Source organism: Helianthus annuus, chromosome 5 (assembly GCF_002127325.2).
Source record: "Helianthus annuus cultivar XRQ/B chromosome 5, HanXRQr2.0-SUNRISE, whole genome shotgun sequence".
In the NCBI taxonomy this organism is placed as follows: Eukaryota; Viridiplantae; Streptophyta; class Magnoliopsida; order Asterales; family Asteraceae; genus Helianthus; species Helianthus annuus.
In genome coordinates this window covers 117,610,625-117,632,803 of record NC_035437.2, presented here as the reverse complement: position 1 = coordinate 117,632,803, position 22,179 = coordinate 117,610,625, and the positions used below count along the sequence as shown (strand labels likewise).

General features: G+C 40.1%; 1 protein-coding gene across 1 annotated transcript; it reads left to right on the top strand.

Annotated features, from left to right (window-relative positions):
- Positions 1–16,426: 16,426 nt before the first annotated feature.
- On the top strand, positions 16,427–19,439 carry LOC110939068. Its single transcript, XM_035989952.1, has 5 exons — positions 16,427–16,430; positions 16,945–17,442; positions 17,728–17,868; positions 18,525–19,009; positions 19,410–19,439. Exons 1-5 carry the CDS (start codon positions 16,427–16,429, stop codon positions 19,437–19,439), a joined length of 1,158 nt encoding a protein of 385 aa, XP_035845845.1.
- Positions 19,440–22,179: the final 2,740 nt, after the last annotated feature.

Here is a 22,179-nt window from a genome sequence, read left to right as displayed (position 1 = left end):
CGCAATAGTTGGAACGAAAAGTTGTCCAACGAACGCAAGAAGTGGAATGAATCTTGGGCTAAGCAGAATGACAATTTGTTCCGTGCTCGGCAGGAGTTGACGAACGCCAAGGCAGCGAACGTTGCCTTGAGCAAAGAGAAAGCTGCAGCTGAGGCAATTGCGGTTAAAGCGCAGCAGGCGGAGGCCGGGGCCATAAAGGCGTTTGATGAGGCCAAGGAAGCCGGGGCGCGTGCTGCGAAGGCCTTGGAGGAGGCCGAAGAGAGGGAGAGCCGTTCTTCCAAGGCTCTTGAAGAGGCGAATGCTGAGCGCATTCGTTTGGATAAAGTTGTTGCCAGCCTTCAGGTATGACTTGTTACCTTTGTTTTATATTTCCCTGCTTTTTGAAAATGTTTACTGAGTAAACTGTTTTCTGCTCTTTGACAGGCTGAGGTTCAGACCCGGGAGGTCGCGGTCACTGACCTCACAGCCCGCATGACTGCAGCGGAAGAGCGGGCCAATGTTGCCGTTGAGGCCAGAGATGCTCTGACCTCTTCGTATAACCAACTGGAGGCTGACCGTGAATGGATGCGGAGGCATGGTATCGCGCATGTAAGTATGTTGTGATGTTTGTGCCAAAAGTTGACCATACGCTGACTTTATTATTCTTGTGTTGCAGATTGTTCAGGCCATTATGGATGCTCCTGAAACCGCAGCTGGTTTGGACTTGGTCAAGCAGCGTGCTCGTGACGCTGGCTTTAAAGCTGGTTATAACCGCTGCATTTCCCATATGAACGTCATGTCTATAGGCGGTGTTATCGAAGAGCGATCCGGCTTTCGGGACGTGGATACCGAAGGTCGCCTAAACGCGGCCGTAGCCTCCTTTTATGACAAACGTACAATGAAAGAAAAATTACCAGGAAGAGGAGCAGAGGCAGCATATATCTCCTCCAACAAATTCCCACGACCTCCACTAAACACGCCCAAATCAATCTCAGACTCTGAGGGCGCTGGGGGGACCTCTTTCTGAAGCTTTGCCTTCTTGGCAGCAAAAACAGCAGCAGCCTGCTCATCAAGGCGACGTTTGTGATCATCGAGAGCTTTCTTCTTCATATGCTCAGTCAAAGTGGCCTTATCGTCAGGATCCGACCCCTGACGCACCTCCCCAGGGCCTAGGCCAGACAATGTATCAGACACTACCACATAATCTAGATAAGGAAGAGTAGAAGGTTGCTTACGAGAAGATCCAGCAGCTCCGCCCTCCTTCTTCTCTTCCCTTCTTCCGGATCTCTCAGTCCTTGCCTTCTTCCTCGTCTCCAACTGGGCAGACGGATCAACAGACGCCTCCGCATCATCATCATCCTCAACAAATTCATGTACCGGCTCCGCAACACCACCAGGCGCGGTACCTGCACGCGCGGAATGAGACATTAGATCTTCAACATCCCGGTCAGAACTTCCACTAGAAAGGATAATGACTTCCTCTCGACCAGAGTCGACAAAGTCATCCCAATCATCCTCACCAAGAACTTCATTCGCGTATCTGCTCAAACTAGCGTCGGTTGGATGCAGAAAACGGTCCCGTATCTGCTCCAACCACGTCGGATTCCCATCAGCCTGGATAGCTTCAACCATGGCACCCGCTGATTTAGGGTCCAAGGCATTCAACAAACTATAACCAACTGCAAAATAGCAACAAAAATAAGGACGCATAGTTAACATAAAGGGAAATAATCAAGTGGTAAGACACGAAAGAACAATACATTTGCCCTTATGGCTATACGCAGGCTGACCCAACGGATGTTTAGGAACCCACAGCAAACTCATCCCTGCACCAACTAAAGCCATCTCATCCAGTTGAGAAATAGCCGTCGGCTTCGCAGTTATCTTCTTAAACCAGTCTTGATCACCATAGTTGAGAAGAACATCCACCTTAGGGATCCCTTGACTCACTTGCCGATATGACATATCCGCCGGAATCACACCTCGGCGGATGTAAAAAAACTTCTGCTTCCAATCATGAATGCCCTTTATCGGAACCGAACACACCTGAGCAACTCCCATCCTAGCCTGAAAAGAGTAAAACCCACTGGTATACGAAACGCTATAGATAGCGTTGAACATCTCAAACGTAGGCTCAACACGGTAAGACCTACAGACAAATTCGAAATGGGTAATCCGAGGGAGCCCAATCGCATTTATCTGAGAAATATGGAGCCCATAACCCCTCCAAACAGCAACAGTGAACTTCGTAATCGGCAACCTAAAATTGCCTTCCCGGAAAAAAGCAGCATACAACGTGATAAAACCTGGAGGGGCATCCAATGCAGTGGATCCAGAGGGAGGGTAACGAGCTCCCCACTCAGGACGAAAGTTATGTCCCCTCACAAGCATCTGAAATTCCTCCTCCTTCCAGTTAATCACAGCCTGGTCTGGACCAGGAGGAGCCCTACCTCTATGCTTCCTTTTCTTTTGAGTTGGATTCTTCTCGGCCATGATAAAAGTCAAGAAGAAGATGATGTGAGAATGTGAAAGATAGAACAAACAAGAAGAAGATAGAGAGAAATCACACTTAGAATTCGAAAATGAGGGAAGAAAGAGATAACCGCCCCATATTTATACCCATCACATTTTGATGGGTAGTGGAACGTCAGGGAACAGGAAAAGCGCCCAATAGATGACTGACACGTCACAGGAGAGAGAAGACGTCGGCTCTTTTTTCGGGAAGCATGGGCGACAGGGTCTGCTGATGTGACAGAAAGCCACTGCAAAAGCAACTGTTCGCCTCCGAAAAGACAGGGACGTCAGACGGTCACACCAAACACTTCCCCATAACCACCAAACTTCCAACAGAAGGAAACACAAGAGGGCCAAAAACCCATGCGGCATGCGTCCATTTGGCTCACTTTTTTCAAAGGGCCAAAACCCATGCGGCATACGTCCATTTGGCTCACTTTTCTTAAAGGGCCAAAACCCATGCGGCATGCGTCCATTTGGCTCACTTTTTTCAAAGGGCCAAAACCCATGCGGCACGCGTCCATTTGGCTCACTTTTCTTAAAGGGCCAAAACCCATGCGGCATGCGTCCATTTGGCTCACTTTTTTCAAAGGGCCAAAACCCATGCGGCACGCGTCCATTTGGCTCACTTTTCTTAAAGGGCCAAAACCCATGCGGCATGCGTCCATTTGGCTCACTTTTTTCAAAGGGCCAAAACCCATGCGGCACGCGTCCATTTGGCTCACTTTTCTTAAAGGGCCAAAACCCATGCGGCATGCGTCCATTTGGCTCACTTTTTTCAAAGGGCCAAAACCCATGCGGCATGCGTCCATTTGGCTCACTTTTTTCAAAGGGCCAAAACCCATGCGGCATGCGTCCATTTGGCTCACTTTTCCCAAAAAAGCCAAAACCCATGCAGCATGCGTCCATTTGGCTCACTTTTTTCAAAGGGCCAAAACCCATGCAGCATGCGTCCATTCGGCTCACTTTATATTCATCAACTTCAACGCGATGCATAGAACTCACAACTCTCATAAGTCCAGAATCCTTCCTAGACGATCAACTCAACTAGAAGGCACACTGGACTGGGGGGACTTGAAGAGGTATGGTCCCAATTCCCTGCCTACATGGCAGGGACCACACCACTTTTGTGCACACAAGGCACCCATGTCACCAGAACCTTCTAGAATCTTCCAGAAGGCATCTAGGCGGTTCACAGCTGGCATCAAAGATGCTTTGCCCAACATAAAGGACAACACGTGTCACCATTGAGAGAAGGCCACATAGGCCTGCGACAATCCAGGGAGCAGGGCTGACGCGACCAGTACGAGGTACCCAGCGCAAGCGAATACAAGGACGCCACGTGTACCACTACACCCTTCGCGACAGAGCAGACCAAGAGGATATTCCCCTTGGTCGGACAGCTGGCGCGCACCCACAGCTGGCACAGCTGCTTCCTCCTTCTTCACCATCCGGCTATAAATAGGACCCTTCATCATTCAGGTTGAGGATCTTGGCTCTCTTTACTCACTCTATACACACACTGTTTTATTCCTCTCAGAGCAGTACTTATTCTCACGCCGGAGCCTGGTTAAGAGGGAAAATCCTCTTCCCCCCTCTTAACGAGACTAACGGTGTTTACTGTTTTGCAGATCTCAGGCCACCGATACGAGCAAGAGAAGAGGTTGAACCCCATAAGTGAAACAACCCTCTTGGTTATCCTTGTGTTAACCATTGTTTCAACAGCAACTAAAAGCATTGAGTTGCTTTAATTTGAAAATTATGAAATGGCGCTTTTACATATGTTAATTTATGTACAAATATATTTTGAACTATATCTTGAAATTTTTTCATTGGTTGCCCAAGGTACTTAAGCATAGTGATGTATAAAGAGGGAGCATTTGGTATTGGGTACCGGTACCAAACCGTGCCGATGATACCGGTACGAGTATTTTGGTTGATTTACCGATAAATACCAGTTTCGTACCGTATTGATTATTTTTGGTGCTGGTACCGGTACCTGCTTATCGTCAACCACTGATTAAACTGAGGATTATTGTCTTTTGAATGATAATTGCTTCTATTAATGACATTGTTATTAATACTTAATCCTAGAAGGTAAAAGTTTAACTCTAGATTCTAGAATTCAAAACTAGCATTTGACTTTGGTTTTGCATCTATTATGTCCCTTTATCCAGATTAACTATCTGATTACTTCTATGGATACTAAATGATATTCGTGGGAGTATGGATGCCAAGAAAGCTTGTAGTGGGGCTACGAAAATTCAAAGGTACTTTTTTGAGTTTATATAAATGATACTTTTTTAAATCCAATAAATATATTTCAATCTTTTTTTGTTAGCTAGACCCATTTGACCCGTATCATCTTAGATTGATAAACTACCGTATTGTAAATTGTCATTGCTGCCACATCACGTATGTTTTCTACTAGTGTGTGTTTGTATATATGGTTCAACCAAACCAAGACATTTGTAACTCATTAACTTTGATTATCACATAAGACATGTATATCTTAGCATTAGATGAATGCTTTTTGCATGGTTTGATAAATTCTTTTTGTATAGTTTGTGATTTAGGATTTGGTATATATATTGGTTGATCGTAGTATTGTTGGACTTGTTGTAGGTTGTGGATTTGGATCTTCATGTTTTATGTGCGTATCTAGGGTAGATTTGGAACTACATGTCTTCATGTATGATAGTATTTTAACATTTGAATATAAAGATTCCATTTTATACATATGTACACTTGCGTATGCATTTAAGCTTCATTTTATTAATGTAATGTTATGTTTTGTTAGGCAATTTCTACGGTTCCAGATGCAAAAATGAATTGAAGACGTCATTTTGGGTTGCAAGTATGATGACATTAGTTCAGAACAGAAAGTTATTGTATATCAAATTTATTTTTTAAATATATATGTATTTGGGTTACTTTGAAACTTTTGTAATTGCGTGTGTTACTTTGAAACCTTTGTAATTTGTATTATTGAGTTATTTAATATTGGTTTCATTTATTATTTTTTATATATTTTATTTTCATTCTTAGATAACCAGTTTATAATGGGAATTTATTAGAATTTTTTTTATTAAATTTTCAGGAAACTGAACAAAAAAAAACATTTATTTTTAGCTTAAACACCAAATGATGCAGTTTTTAGAACTGCATCTTTTTAACATATTGGAAAAAAAAAATAGTTTTTGCTTAAACACCAAATGATGCGGTTTTTATAACCGCATCTTTTGAACATATTGGAAAAAAGTAGTTTTTGCTTAAATTGTTAAATGATGCGGGTCTAGAACCGCATCTCTTAGACCCGCATCTTTTGCCTTATAGCCATAAAATGCTATGCCATAAGATGCGGGTCCAGAACCGCATCTTATAGCCAATTTACCCGCATCATTTGATCAAATCTGTACTAGTGTATGTAATTGTGCTTGATTTTTTTACCTGATATTCCGTTATAAGTTTTGTTAAAAACGAAGTTGTACTCAAAATAAAGCATTTATTTGATATTATAAAACGGTATGATGATAAACTAAACCGTTCTAATGGCCTGGGTGTCTAAACAACATGTTTTATTTTAAAATCATGTTTGTTTTATATTATCATTTGCTCAGTTTCACCTTAACGCGCGACTTCAAAAAAAACTAGTTGTAATGATTAAACTATAAGCTATTGCATTTTCTGTTTTAGTTTTCAGGTTTTATAAACTTTACATGTTTGAAAATTTTAGAACTCTACGATTGTTTAACCTTTTATATATTAACTAATAAATCTGTTAACTATGCAATCAGTTATAATATTTACTTAATAATTTTATATTCCAGAGTTGGTGTTTACTGGGTAGGTATTAGCAATTAATAAATAGACTTATGGAGGTTGACTTCACTTCAGTGAACTTCTATAAATTCAGGTCTTAGCTTTCCAGATCTCAGTTGATAAGTAAGAACAGCATTGCTTAAGGATTCAAAGAACACAAGTACAGGCTATGCTCATACTGTTCTTATAATTCTATATATTCAAGTTATATTACTTACTAATTGCTATGACATTGCAGCGTGCCGAAAAGATGAGCAACTCAAGTACAAGCCATGCTCATCCTTTTTTTCACATTCCTGTAAGGCCACCATCAACGCCACCACGTACCAGTCCCACCACGACCAATCCTACCTTGTTTAGAACTACTTACAGGTAATTTCTCAACTGCTTCTTTTGTTGATCTCTCCTTTACTACCTTCCATCGTGTAAAAGGTATACAATGTCTATTTTTAAAGCAATAGGCCATGTTTGGCTGAGCTTTTCTAAATAACTTATGACTTTTTGGAAAAATTAATAAGTCATAATAGAGTGATTTATTGACTTTTTGGAAAAATTAATAAGTCATAATAGAGTGACTTAGTGACTTTCCCACCACATAATAATTTCATGTCAAACACCTTTTAACTGTTTAAAAAGTCAATAACCTAATAAGTAACTTAAATCAGCAATCCCAAACACCCATTAAATCCAATGACAATCAGATTCTTTTGTTGAAGAATTCAGCACCAGAGAAGATCAAAACAACAAAATCAGATTCGCGAAACGATTATCAACTTCTATTGATTCTAACTTAATTTTTTTTTTTTTTGAACGGCCGACAGAAATTATTTTATTAAAATGTAGCAAGATGCTACCCGCCAAATATACAAATTACAAGATACCAACACCACGAACCACGTAATATTACATGAAGCTAGACACTAAAAAACAAACCGACTCCAATCACTCCATGTCAATGCCACCAATTTAGCCCTATTTTTAACCCAAAGGAACGACAAAGCTTTGATTTCATCTAGGATCTTCGTTGTGTGCGGAACCGAGTTGTTGAAGACGGAATCGTTTCTTAGCTTCCAGATGCTCCAAATAGTTACCAGCACCACCGCATGAATCCCCTTCTTCTTTGTTGAATTTCCAGAGCATGTTTCGTGTATGGATAATACATCATTTAATTCGAAAGCATATATAGGCGGTATGTTGCACCAATCCGCAATGTTTTGCCATACTATTTGAGCGAACTGGCATGCAACAAATAAGTGTTCGGACGTTTCAGCATAATCACCACAAAGAGCACACAAATTATTTTGTACCGAGATGTTCCGTATCGCCAATGCACACTTCGTCGGTAGCCTTTCCATCGCTGCCCTCCAAGCCACAATAGATACCTTTTTCGGGACCCAACTATTCCACTTAAATAATTTTGCTGGGGCTACACGGTTAGCCGATCCCAATATTTTTTTAATCCCAGCTACACAAAAGCCTCCATCTGGAGCATTCTGCCATTTCCACAGATCCCTACCCAAACCCATATTAAGCCCATTCAACAAAGACTCTAGCTGTAGTAGTTGATTTTGACAATTACCATCTAAGTCTGGCTGGACCCAGGCCCACGAAAAAACCGGCCCAGCCTCCCCCATAGTCATCCGATCCACCAGCATGCACATCTTGTTTGTTTCAGCTTTAAATAGATTAGGGAACTTAATATAAAAAGGCTGCGAATCAGCCCAGGCATCTAACCAGAACTGTATACTTTCACCATTACCCGGGACTGCATAAAAGGATCTTCTTAAATCCAAACCAGCACCAAGAAGAATCGGTTCAATACTCATGATGGCCTTCCACGGACCTGCAATAGATACTTTAACCGGGAAATCATTCCAAACTCTGCTCTTATGATGAATAGCCCAGACTACTTTTCTCCATAACCAATTTTTTTCAGTTTTAAATCTCCACCACCACTTAGCCAACATTGCTAAATTTGCATCTCTAATGGAGCCGAACCCCAATCCACCAAACTCAACCGGAGCAATCGTTTTTTCCCATGCTACCCAATTCATTTTTGCTTTATCTTCCGAGCCACCCCAAAAGAACACCCTTCTAATCTTATCGAGAGCACTTAGCACTTTAGCCGGGGCTTTAAATAAGGATAGAATGTAGGTTGGCAATGAATTTAAGACCGCCTTTATCAAAGTTATCCTTCCCCCATATGAAAGAACTTTGGCTTTCCAAATCGAGAGCCTATTTCTGAACACATCTACCACAGATTTCCAATTCCTAGCCAAATTCATGTTTGCCCCTATTGGAAGACCAAGATGAATAAAAGGAAACGTACCTTTCTTGCACCGCAAATAACTCGCCATTTGTTGAACTTCTTGATCACCAACTCCAATCCCATAAATGCTACACTTTGCTAAGTTAACCTTAAGACCGGAAGCTAGATAAAAACATCTAAGTATCCGTCTCAGGTTGTTGATATTAGAAGTAGACCATTCACCAATAAACATCACATCGTCTGCGTAAGAGAGGTGAGACAGGAGTGGACCATCAGCGGATACTTTGATACCGTTGAATAAACCAATAGAGGTTGCCTTATTCATAACACATGTTAGGGCTTCCATCGCGATAACAAATAAAAACGGGGAGAGCGGGTCGCCTTGCCTAAGACCGCGGGAGCAATCAAACTCTCTTGTTGGGGATCCGTTAACTAAAACCGACGCTCTAGCTGAGTAAAGAGTCGCCATCACCCAAGATCTCCATCTGCTAGGGAAGTTCATCTGGGCCATAATCGAATTTAGAAAGGACCAGTTCACCGAATCATACGCTTTATTAATATCAACTTTGAAGAACATTCCACACCGCTTAAGCTTTTTTAACCAACCGAATACTTCATTAAGGATAAGAGGACCATCCATGATATTTCTACCAGCTAGAAATGCCGATTGTTGCTCCGAAATTAACTTCCCCATCACGCTTTTTAGACGATTAACGAGCACTTTTGAGATTACTTTATTGATTACGCCAATTAAACTAATCGGCCTGAAGTCTGTTGGGCTAACGGGGTCCTTTACCTTAGGGATCAAGGCTATAAAAGAAGAAGTGCAACTCTTGTTAATAGACCCCTCCTCGTAGAATTTGTTAAACAACCTGACCATATCATCCCGGAGGCCAACCCAACACCTTTTAATAAACTTAAAGTTGAACCCATCCGGCCCAGGAGCACGTTCACCTTCACATTCCCAAACAGCTTCTTTAATTTCCTCCACCGAAAAAGGATTCTCAAGCAAAGATGCCTCATGATCCGAAATAGTAGCGATATTAGTACAAAGCAGCTCCGGTCTAATAGGCATAGGTTCCGAAAACTGATGATGGAAAAATTCATACAGTGCTTCTTTGATGGCTAGAGGATTCGTATTCCATACACCATCTATTAATAAGCCATTCAATCTATTCGAGCTGATATTAGAATTCACAATATGATGGAAGAATGCAGTATTTTCATCACCATCAATGGCCCACTTGGACCTCGATTTCTGGCGCAAATCTAACTGTTTGATTCTTTCAAATTCAGCCACATAGTTACGACATTCAGCCCTTTCAGCCAGTTCGTCTTCCTCAAGAATTCTTTCTTCCGCCATATTTTCTATGATTTCCAGTCTTCTCTTTTTCCCACCATATATCCCATCTCTTTTTTCTTTTTCCAATTTCAACCATAATTTAATTTTGTCTTTAAGCCACCTGAATTTAATCGCAAGAGCAAGATCCCCCGGCCCCTCAAATTGAAAAGCACCACAGTTCTGGAGAACAAATTCGAGGAAACCAGGAAATTCAAACCATGAGTTAAAGAATCTAAAAGGGATATGGCCAAAATCTGATTGAACGGTGGAGAGAACAATAGGCCGATGATCCGAGACCTCCCTAGCCAAAGCAACCACACTCGCATTTGGCCAATTCTCCCTAAACCCCAAACACACAAGGAAACGATCCAACTTACTCAGCTTTTTACCATTATCCGAAATATATGTGAAATTTCCACCACCCATATTATACTCCACAAGCCCGGCTGCACTAATAAAATCATTGAAGGCCCTCGCATTAGCTTCAACAAACTCTGAGTTCATACGCTCACTTTCATCCCGTACCTCATTAAAATCCCCCATCATGACCCATAACCCTTGTAATGAGTTTCTGAACCCCATAATTTCCATCCAGACACCACGTCTACTAATAGCATCATTAGGAGCATAAACGTTAACAAGATTAATTTTGCACCCTGAGTGAACCAAAAATCCCGACACGATAATAAAGTGTCTATTATAGTAAGTGTCTACACACCTGAACACCGCTGGAGACCATAGACATGCAAGACCACCGGATCTGCCCAGAGAGTCCACTACAGCAACCTTGAATTCAGCTCGACCCCAAAACTGGTTGAATCTAAATGTCTCTGACGCTTGTAATTTCGTTTCCTGAATGGCGAGAAAGTGTATACCATAACTAGTTTTAAGCCCTCTGATCCAATCTGACTTGCGGCTACTGCGCACCCCCCTTAAATTGATTGATAGACAATTCATCGGAAACAGTTTGCAACACCTTCTTTAACTATTAGCTCCTCTGTATCCCTCAAAAATCCAGTTAGATCGACACCAATCATTGCTCCAACCTGTACAGTATTCTCTACTTCATTCCTTAAACTTTCATCATCAGATCGGACTCCAAGATTCCTTCGATCCTGCTCCTCACCTGTATTTGGCCCGGTTCTTTCCTGATTGACAGAGTCGGTATCTCCCACTCCAAGTTTCTCACGTCCACACCCTACGTTTCCTGAATCTTCTCCCACCGGAGTGTTAAGGTCTAAGGATACCGGGTCCGACCTATTGGGTTGACCAAAAAACTTTTGAGAAGGTCCTTGCATAGACCCAATAGAGGGAGGGCTACGTTCATCACGATTTCTTTTACCCAAGTTAACAGAGGGAGTTGGGCCATTTTCACCAAATGCAGACTTGGGCTTAGAGGCCTCTACACCGGGCCCATTCTCGTTATGACCACCACCTTTATCCCCACCTTTTTGATACACGCTGTTTATGTTTCTTGGGTCCCCCACATTATTGCAATTACCACTAGCCGACAAAGCATCTTCCCCATGCACATAATTATTCCCCCTTTCTATATTGACTTTAGGCGACTTCCCATGCAGATTTTCCAAATTCCCACCCACATCCTCTGGTGAAGACGCTTGGGCTCCTACTGGTTCATAATGACCGACCAACTTTTCGAATTCCACTGGCTGATCCACCGGCTGATCAACCCGTTGGGCTACTGGTACGTCTACCGTCCGGCTGATATCCGATGTAACATCCTGCCGTCTATCGTGGGTATCATCATTCTGTCCAATCTCACCTTCCTCTAGATCCTCCATGTCTATTGACTCGTCATCTGATTCCGACTCCATATCTGACTCTGAATCCTGAGAACCCGACAACGATAAAACATCAACTTCCGGCGATCGTTTCTGTAGTGACTCCGACACCCAACTAACAAATGTTTTCTCATTCCATTTTATTACCACAGCTTCCTCAATCTTTGGAGCATGGGAGGTTACCACCATCACCGATCCCCCCGAAATGTCATCCTCCTGCCATGAGAACGTCGACTTTTGTACCACTTCTCCAAACATACCTCCAATATTATCGAAGATAGTATTATCCCGAATCATAAACGGAACACCAGTAATGCTGAGGTTAACCAGCCTACTGTATGGGATGTCTTCTCCATTCCATAGCACAAATTTTGAGAACACAGAGTTGAAGAAACCCTCATGTAGTTCCATACAGAGTTTAGCGAGTTCCTTATCCCTAAATGTTAGGAGGTATGACACTCCACCTATGAAGGACAACCCGACCTCATTCATGCCTTCGTCTTCGATTCTTTGCCTCATCTTATCAACTGACATAACCTCCTTTGCAATTCCCAGTACCGATCTGCCAACACAATGGAGGGGGTACAAAGACCCTTTACCCCCCACTGTGATTACCTTTGCCCCATTATTATCTCCTCTATTTGTACCTTTCAGAACATCTGCAAACGACCTCCCGTCCTGAGTATTCAATCTAGTAGACGGTCCTTGGTTTGGCACCTGGTTCTTCAAAGGGTGAATGCCACCATTACAATTTTCAGCATTTTGATTACTATTATTTTGGTGTCCGTTCTTCTGTCTCCAAACATTCCGACCCAACATGTCTGGTGAATAATTAATCTTCTTATGATCTTTGTCGTATTTTGCCAATGAAACCGAAGCTTTCATATTGAACATAATCACTGAGTTCATCGATATCAATGTCTCTTTCACATTCTCCACCCCAACGTATCTGACAAACCCAAAACATCTACCCCTCGAGTCTCTTTTCCGAGCCACGTAAACGTCCGATACAAACCCGTATGGTCTAAATGCCCGCCAAAGGACGTTTCTGGTTACTTTGTTGGAGAGGTTCTGGACGAGGAAGGTCCACTCAATACCATCACCCCTACCCCTGGAATTTTTCCGATTCTGTACGTTGGACCACGGGCCGCCGTCGTCCGGTTCTCCCCCTCCCTCCATTGAACGTATTGTTTCCTGGCGGTTTTCTATCGAAGGCAGACGAACCGTCACCACCAACCAACACTAAGACCGGCTAACAAACTCGATATGAGGGAAATACGGTGAGATTCCCCCAATCTCCGGCTGTTATACCGGAAAAGTGAAAGGCCGACGGTGAGGACACGTCCTGTTACAAAAGCAGGCGAACCGGCACCACCAACCGACTCGAAACCGGCTAACAATCTCGATATGGGGGAAGCACGATGGAGATCCCCCCAAGCTCAGGCTGTTATACCGGAATAGAGAAGGGCCGGCGGCGATTAGAGAGAAAATCTTAAATGTTGAAGATGGATTGAAAAAAATTATTTTCGAAAACGGATTCTTGATTCTAACTTAATTATACCCCCAAAATGAATAATAGGTTTTTAACGCCTCATTAACAACCTATTTACAAATTTAACCCACAACTATCATCTGTTTACACTTTTAACCCTCCGACTTGAAACTTGTGAAACTAACATTCCAGAACTAAAGTAAAGGTAATTAACCAGTTGACCAAGTTGTTAATGTAGCCCAAGATCACAGGTTTATGAACAAGAATAAGAATTGAGAATTAAACAATAAATTTTATTGAGTAATATTGCAAGGAATCAATCTGAATTGAAACCTTGCTTGTTCAATACATATATATACAGATGATTGCCTATCAATGGATGGATATGGATTGGATCATGATCCGATCAATTAATGATCCAACTTAAATGGATCATGATCCGATCCATGATCCAACATAATGGATCGTGATCCGATCCATGTCCAAATAATTTTAAATGGATGGATGACTATCCGGATCGATCCATATTAAAAAAATATAACAAAAACTCTAAAAAACACAAAAAATTCAAAAAAAGATAAAAAACAATAAAAGAAATAAAAAACCCAAAAAATCAAAAACATTCTAAAAAAATAAAAATAAAATTCTTAAAAATTCTAGAATGGTATGGAAGCGAGGGCGTTCGACGGGGATCGAAGAAGATTTTCCAAAAGAAAGAGCGTAAACCGCTGCACTTAGATGTTGGGCTGACCCGACACCGAAGATTATGTATCCTCCTAAAGTGACTGCATCCCGGCTACGCATCACATTCACGAGAATATAGAGAGTAATCAGGTCCATTATAGCAATTAAAGCACTCACAAACTGGTTGACCGTCAGAAGTCAAACGACCAACAAAAGCTCTACCATGGCCGGAGCATGAGGCTGCTGCAGCCGCCTCCGCCACTGCCTACTCGCTCCATGTCGCCAACGATTGGCAACTAATCTCTTGTTTCATATCTCCCCACCGGCTCCACCTATATACATAGAGACTATATTAATTATAGATACAGGTAAGTATATGGTGTTGGTTTGGGTTATATGTGTTAAGAGTTGTGAGCGTACAGGATTGGTTGTAGGGATCATCAAGACATTTTCTTTTTTCTACTTTATTTAATTAGTAATGGATCGATCCGGATGGATCATGGATCGATCCATATAATTAATTGAATAAGTGGATCGATCCATTGGATTAATTAATCAATATCCAATCCATTGACATGCCTACATTGTTGGCCCCAAAATGGATCTTTGATCTCTAGACAATCGAATAACTTGAATATAAACTGAATATCTGAGTACATGAAATTGAATTACAATTGAAATCTAAAGCCCTATTTATAAGTAACTAAAAGGTGCGATTGTAGAGACGTGTCTCTTCACGAATGGGTGCGTCTCTTGATCTTGTGGATGTAATTAAACATGAAGAGGTGTGTCCTTTGATTGAAAAGACATGTCCCTTGAATCCTTGTGGTTGCCATCGATTCCAATGGTGCCTCCCAAAGGGATTTCGCCACCCTTGGGGTGGTAGTTACCAAGTTCTGATTAGTCATAAATAGTCCCTCAACTTTGTAACCGCCACTCTTTTCTTTAATTACCATATAACCCTTGTAGTTTAGGATGTGTAGGGATTATAACTTTCATTCACCCCCTAATCACGAACATCCTTGAGTTGTAGATCTTGAACTTTGATCGATTCCATTTTCTTGAAACTCCTCGGTATCCAATGTTTCACACGGATCTTCTTATTCACCAACCTTGCTCCTCACGAACCTTGTTTCACTTGAACTCGTTCACACGAACATTTTGCTTCACACTTGTCTTGACCGCACTTGATTTGTATCACACGAACCTTTTCTTGTGTAGTTGTCTCAACACGAACTCAACCCAGTCTTGATTAACTTCCCCACCATCATATCACATGATCGGAATCCATCTCGCATAGATTTTGATAAACTGACTCACTCAGATCTCTCTTGCGGTTGTATCACACAACATTTTTTCTGACCCAGTCATAGGATATGCGTATCTTCTTCTTGATCTATCACAGATTTAATCTCGTCATCACGGTTGTCTCTCACAACGGGTTCTTCATCATTGATTGCTTCCCTCACGGATTCTTCACTTTTTCCAGATCCACTCACTGAATTGTTTTATTCCATATTACTATATCAAATTCTGCGTTCACTGCATGTATTTCCCAGCATTCACTGCTTCATTTTTTTCTACAATCACTGCACTTTTTTCTGCACTCACTTCAAATTATCTTCTTGTTTCCTGTATTCACTACATCATTTTCCCTTTTCTGCATTTGTTGCATCATTGTGTTTCTTTGCATTCACTGCATCTACAATTGTTTATTCCGCATTGCACTTTGTTTCTAATTGAAAAAACCTTCGAGCCTTCACTTGGTAATTCTATTCTTCGAACACACTTCGAATCACTCGAATGATTCCGTCTTTACTCGCTTCTTCTTCACGATCGACTCCCTCGATTTTCTTTTTCCCAATTGATTCGCTCAATTTTCTTTTCTATACTATGAATTTGGCCTTCAAACCTTCACCCGCGAATAAAACTAATCGCGTATAACCATCGGATTAAATTTTGATTCTTCCTGGCCCTCCAAATGAAACAAAAGAACCATGTCTTGCGCTTTTGTACTTGGTTCGATACACTCGCGAAACCTTAGTCTGATTGCTAACTTAGAATTCTCACAACCCTTACTTTCTAGTTTCTAAAGTTTCTTGGCCACCAATACGAAACCACTGTACCGGTAAATTCAATTCCCTTGAATTCAACAAACTCTCAAATCTTTAATCCGCGTATAACCCGAAACGCGTAATAATCAAACAATCTAATTCGCCCTAAACCCTGCAAAAAAAAAAAAACCTAGATTCCTAACCCCTGGTTCGACCCTGAACCGAAAATAAAACTAACTTGCGAATTGAGAAAGAACAATAAAACCTGATCGCGGATTCCCTGCGATGCCTAGAGTCTGATGCTCTGATACCAATTGTTGGCCCCAATGGATCTTTGATCTCTAGACAATCGAATAACTTGAATATAAACTGAATATCTGAGTACATGAAATTGAATTACAATTGAAATCTAAAGCCCTATTTATAAGTAACTAAAAGGTGCGATTGTAGAGATGTGTCTCTTCACGAATGGGTGCGTCTCTTGATCTTGTGGATGTAATTAAACATGAAGAGGTGTGTCCTTTGATTGAAAAGACATGTCCCTTGAATCCTTGTGGTTGCCATCGATTCTAAGGGTGCCTCCCAAAGGGATTTCGCCACCCTTGGGGTGGTAGTTACCAAGTTCTGATTAGTCACAAATAGTCCCTCAACTTTGTAACCGCCACTCTTTTCTTTAATTACCATATAACCCTTGTAGTTTAGGATGTGTAGGGATTATAACTTTCATACATATGAAGCGACGTGACTTTTATCCTACCACCGCAACCCTAAGATAAATACAAAGGTTTACATATTCGACCCTTCTACTACATATTAATTAATTACATATAATACATAAACTACAATTCTAACTATTTACATAATAGACCCATTAACTTCCGTTACATGCACATCTTTTTATTGAAGTTGATATGTGAGGTAACATCAAGCACCGGTAAACCTCAAGTTGAGGGAAACTGAGTTTGACAAAATTGTTTAAATTGAAGGTACTAGAGAAAAGTACATAAGTATTGGTGTTCCACTTTACCAAGCGGCAATCAGAGGAGATTGGAAGGCTGCTGAATCCATCCTTAAAAGAAACGGAGATCTGATACGTTTTGCAATCACTGAAAACGAGGAAACGCTGCTTCATGTTGAAGCATCAGCAGAAAGCACCAAGGGTGTGGAAGATTTTGTGATAAATCTCGTAAATTTGATGGAGAAAAAGGATCTGGAGTTACAGAATAGAAGCTACAATACTGCCCTGAATTTAGCAGCAATGGCGGGTAATGAAAAAGCCGCGAGGATAATGGTGGAAAAGCATCCTACATTGATGGATATCCCTGGTAAGAGGGGAGAGATGCCACTCTACATGGCTGCTTTATATGGAAAGCCTGCCATGGTGAGGTATCTTTATGGTATCTCTAACAAAATGTCGGGCGATTTTTGGTCACATGAGAGTCGGGGATGGGTCCTACAAAGATGTGTTGAAGCTGGAATCTTCGGTAAGTACTAAGTTCTTAACAATTTAAGTTATTTTTATAGTTTTAAACATACCTATAGCTGTAGCCACGAGTTTGTAGTTTCTACGTTTCCTAATGAGTCTGGATACAAAACGAAATTTTCATCCATAAACTATTTATGTGTCAGTGGTTAAATCGAAAACTTCTGACCTTCTTGCATGGTTTGGGATTTCCTTCCAAAAAGTTCATGTTCTCTGTTTACAAGTTTTTGGTTGGTTGTTACTCATTGCAATTCCTCTCATAAAGTGACCTCCAATTCTTTTGTAGATGTTGCTCTGAAGATAGTGAATGATCGCCCAGAACTCATTCTCAAAAGGGTATTGCTTAATAAAGTTTTATTAGCTTTGGCTGAGACGAGAGAGGCATTTGATTTGATGGATGGAAGTATTGTATCCAAAATCAAGTCAAGTAAGTATATGCTCTTCAACTCTACACAACACATATTAAGCAAGTTGATTTTTGGGTTATTCAAATAATGATCAATCAGTTGGTTGAGGATTGATCGTGCTACATCATTGACGGCATTGTACTTGTGATTTCTGATATTTCACGTACATTTGTTGTTCATATCCCAGTAAGGGCAGAGCATGACAATTCAAACCTTTCCAACGAATATAAATTAGTAGCTTTGAGTATTCTTCGACATCAACATTGGTATATTTATGTTTGTCTATTTGGTCTATAACTCTATATCGTAAAAATGATTTAAGATCCTTGACATAGGTATATTAAACTTAAACTTAATCTCATTCAAACCTAATATATTAAATCTAAACTTCAAGGAATATCTCTGTGTTTTAATTTTCCTAACTCCTAAGAGCTCAGCAGTCCACTTCAAAACTATGAAGAACATAAATGATTGTTCGTGATAATGTAAGTTCATAGAGCTGTCCATATGGCCATGTTAGGTATGGTTTAGAACATTCTAAGACAATATCTTATGTCCATGATAATGTAGTATAAAAGCCAATAGTGGTTAGCTTCACGTATAAGTGATAGGAGCTTTAACCAGTACTATCATATGTTAAATGTGATATGATGGTCTTCTTGGTTTTGGTTCTCAGTTTTTGAAGTGCTTCATAAGAAGGTGTGGCGCGTTGAAGACAAACACTACGCACTGGAATTTTTAAGAGTAATATGGGGAAGAATTGCCAGAATGCCTAGGAGTGTAATTGATGAAATACTCAAAGGGCCACATATTTTGAAGGAAGATACATTAATAAAAGTCTACCCTTACCGAGTACTTTTTCATGCTGCTAAAGTGGGCAACACAAAGTTTATAGTTGAGCTCATTCGACTATATCCTGATCTAATATGGAAAACAGATGACAAAAGGAAAACAATATTTCACTTGGCGGTCAAGCGTCGTCATATTGAAATCTATAAGTTGCTATATGAAATTGGCGCTATGAAAGATTTAATTACACCTATAAAAGACATAAAGGATAATAACATGTTGCATATGGTCGCAAAGAGTTGTAAGCCAAACCGACTTCAAGATGTGCCTGGACCTGCTTTACAAATGCAACGGGAGTTATTATGGTTCAAGGTATTTCTTCCTGGTCACGCTTATGTATCATCTTTCTTTCTTTATATGTTCATCCATAAGTTCAACTTGATGAACCAACCAATTTTATTCTAAAAAGGAATTGTAACATATAGAAGGATACGGGCACATCTAAAGTCAGCCCATGCATGTACAATATATACAAATTCTAGATCATTTTATCTTATAAATTAGTTAGGTTATAATCGTAATAATAAACTTTCTGTAATGATTCTTAGAACTGATTTACGCCTTTTTAAAGATACAAAAGATGTAATCGTAATAAATTATAGATCAACCAAGTCTGACCACTATAATAAAGTAACATGTTTGGACTCAAACCATTTTGACAGGTGAAGAAAATCATTTTTGACACCTTATAATGACTTGGTATATATTGCAGGAGATAGAGCAAATGATCGATCCCACCTGATTATAGAAAAAAGAAGAATAGAGATGGTATGACACCACAAGACTTGTTCACCAAAAAACATGAAGTCCTATTAAAAGATGCCAAGAAGTGGATGACACAAACAGCAACTCAATGTATGCTTGTTACAACCCTCATAGCCACCATTGTATTTACAGGGGCTTTTACAATCCCTGGTGGATACAACCAGAACAAAGGTATACCTTTTTTCCGCAAAGAACCATCCTTCATTATTTATGCTATCTCAGATGCCGTATCTTTAATAGCTTCATCAACATCCGTTCTTATTTTCTTATCTATCCTGACTTCCAATTATGCCGAACAAGATTTCATGGTGTGGTTACCTACCAAACTAGTGTGTGGTCTTGCAACACTCTTACTCTCTATTGTAACCATGATGGTTGCATTTAGTGCGAGTTTTTTTATACTTTACAACAAAAAGTTGGAATGGGTTCCAATCACTATCACTTGTTTGGCTGGCATTCCAGTCATTATATTCGTCGCAGTGCAATTTAGTCTCTTCAAGAATGTTTTTTACTCGGCATATCGATCTAGAGTTCTCTTTAAGCCAGATAAACATATCCTTTACTAAGCATTGTAACCAGTGATTCCATCCAAGGCTTGTGTACTTCAAAGACTGCTTTTGTATCATTCATTGTCAATTAATTTCGGGTGTTAAATTTGTTGTTGAAATAAAACTGAATCCCCAACTTAATTTCCTTCAAAATTTAGAGTTTCTTTCTTTTTTTTTTCGTCCATCAGTTCGCATTATTGTAATTATGCAATTTAGACAGTTGAATATATGTTTATATTGACTTATGTAGGAAAGGTAACATATCCAACTTTTTTGTGTTGGAACAATGCTGGGATATATCTATGTCGATAGATGATAGTAATAGTACTTATGTCCTAACCTGATCGTTAAACCTATCCCTCTCATATTATACATATTGTTACCAGGAAACTTACATTTAGGAGGAGAAACAGATAAAAAGAATAGGTAATGGCTGTCTAATTTAATATAAACTTCAACTTTGAATTGGTGAAGTACAAAAAAAGAGAGAAAAAAACTAAACATGAGGATCACAATGAAAAGTACATGTTTAGAACACACCAAGACTCTTTTCTTTTTATTAAAACCAAAAGCACACAAATACAAGATTTCTAATCCTCTATTTTATACTAAATATTACTTCATCACCAAGCCACTATCCTGGCCGATTTAAGCAGGAATAATGACTGCGCTGGATAAACATACCACATGCACTTATCCAGACATAACTAATAAACATCCTACCAATTTGAATTTTTTTAATCTCCCCCTTAATCTTAATAGAGTCCTCGTCTACCATCATATAATCTTCTAGAGTCAGCTTCCTCATTCTATGGTATTGACTTTGGACATTCCCAGACAAAGTAACCAAACTCTTCACACCGAAAGCACTTTACTCGCGACTTGTTATGTCCTCTCTCTGGCCCTGGACCTTCAACCTTCTTCTCGTTGATTATTACTTGACCCGGTTTGATCATCATGTTGGAAATCTTTTAAATAATTGTTGACTAATATAATAATTATTTAATATTTAAAGTCAAGATGAATGAGACATCTTAAGCATCAAGTTTGTATGTTGAAACTTTAAGGTGTGGGAAATTATGCTTATCCCTAGATGTGGCGTATATATGGAACTATACGCCGCGTATAGTCCTGTATGTGACGTATATATGGGGCAAGTTTGGTAAAAAAACCATTTTACCCTGGATTGGGTGCTATACGCAACCCAAACTAGGGGTAAAAATGTCTTTTTGACCCTTTATAAATGACGCGTATAGGCCTAAACAATATTAATCGTTTTAACAAAGTTTTATTAAAAAAATAAGTTTTCTATTTTAAATAAATAAAAAAGTAAGTATGTCTTACAAACTTTTTTATACATCGTTAATCATTTTTATATGATAAATATCGTATCGTATCGTATTGGTGTAGTATAGGTCACAATACCTAATTATCACTTCGGTTTTATAAGGTCATAACACGTGTACTACGTGGGATGGGCCATTTAATTTATAAAGTGTATAAATAAAATAAATAAATAAAACTGCATATTAATTCACAAAGAAAGAGTTTATTAAACCATCTAAGGCTATACGGTATGGGGGTCGGCCCCGGCCCGTCGCGGGTCGGCGACGGTCCAAACACCGTGCCGCCCCCTACCGTCCCCGTCTTCTCCGTCCGAAAATGGACGTTGGCGACGACGCAAAAAGTGTGGGCCCCCCTATTAAAATATGATCGTTAATAAAAAAAAATTAAATTTCTATATTTTGAATAAAGCCAAACGGCTATAATTTTAAATTATATAAATTAAACATCCATTTTCACTATCAAACACCAAATTAACCTCCACAATTCACCATTTTCTCCTATAATTTTTACACTCTCTGTTGGTGCACTTGTGTCTGTACTTTGTCTGTATTCGGTCTGTATAAAAACGATGTCCTAAGTCAGTCTGTAAGTTGACCAAGTCAACTATCCTCCTAGTTTGACTTGGACAACATGATGTTGTCTGGATCGAAGGATAGCCTCGAAGGATACAACTGATCCTTCGAGGTGCTCGAAAGATATGGTTCGACCATGGTTCGACCATTAGGCATCGAAGGATGATCCTTCGATGTCCATGCTGATCTTTCGGACACTTTGTCATCGACAGATGATCCTTCGGACCATCTGTCGAATCCTTCGGACAGA

What these genes read in the sequence shown, in the direction of transcription:
- LOC110939068 (XM_035989952.1), top strand. An exon ending in TGTTGAAGCTGGAATCTTCG is followed by an intron (nt 17,443 to 17,727) that starts GTAAGTACTAAG and finishes ATTCTTTTGTAG; the next exon opens with ATGTTGCTCTGAAGATAGTG. An exon ending in GGGAGTTATTATGGTTCAAG is followed by an intron (nt 19,010 to 19,409) that starts GTATTTCTTCCT and finishes TATATATTGCAG; the next exon opens with GAGATAGAGCAAATGATCGA.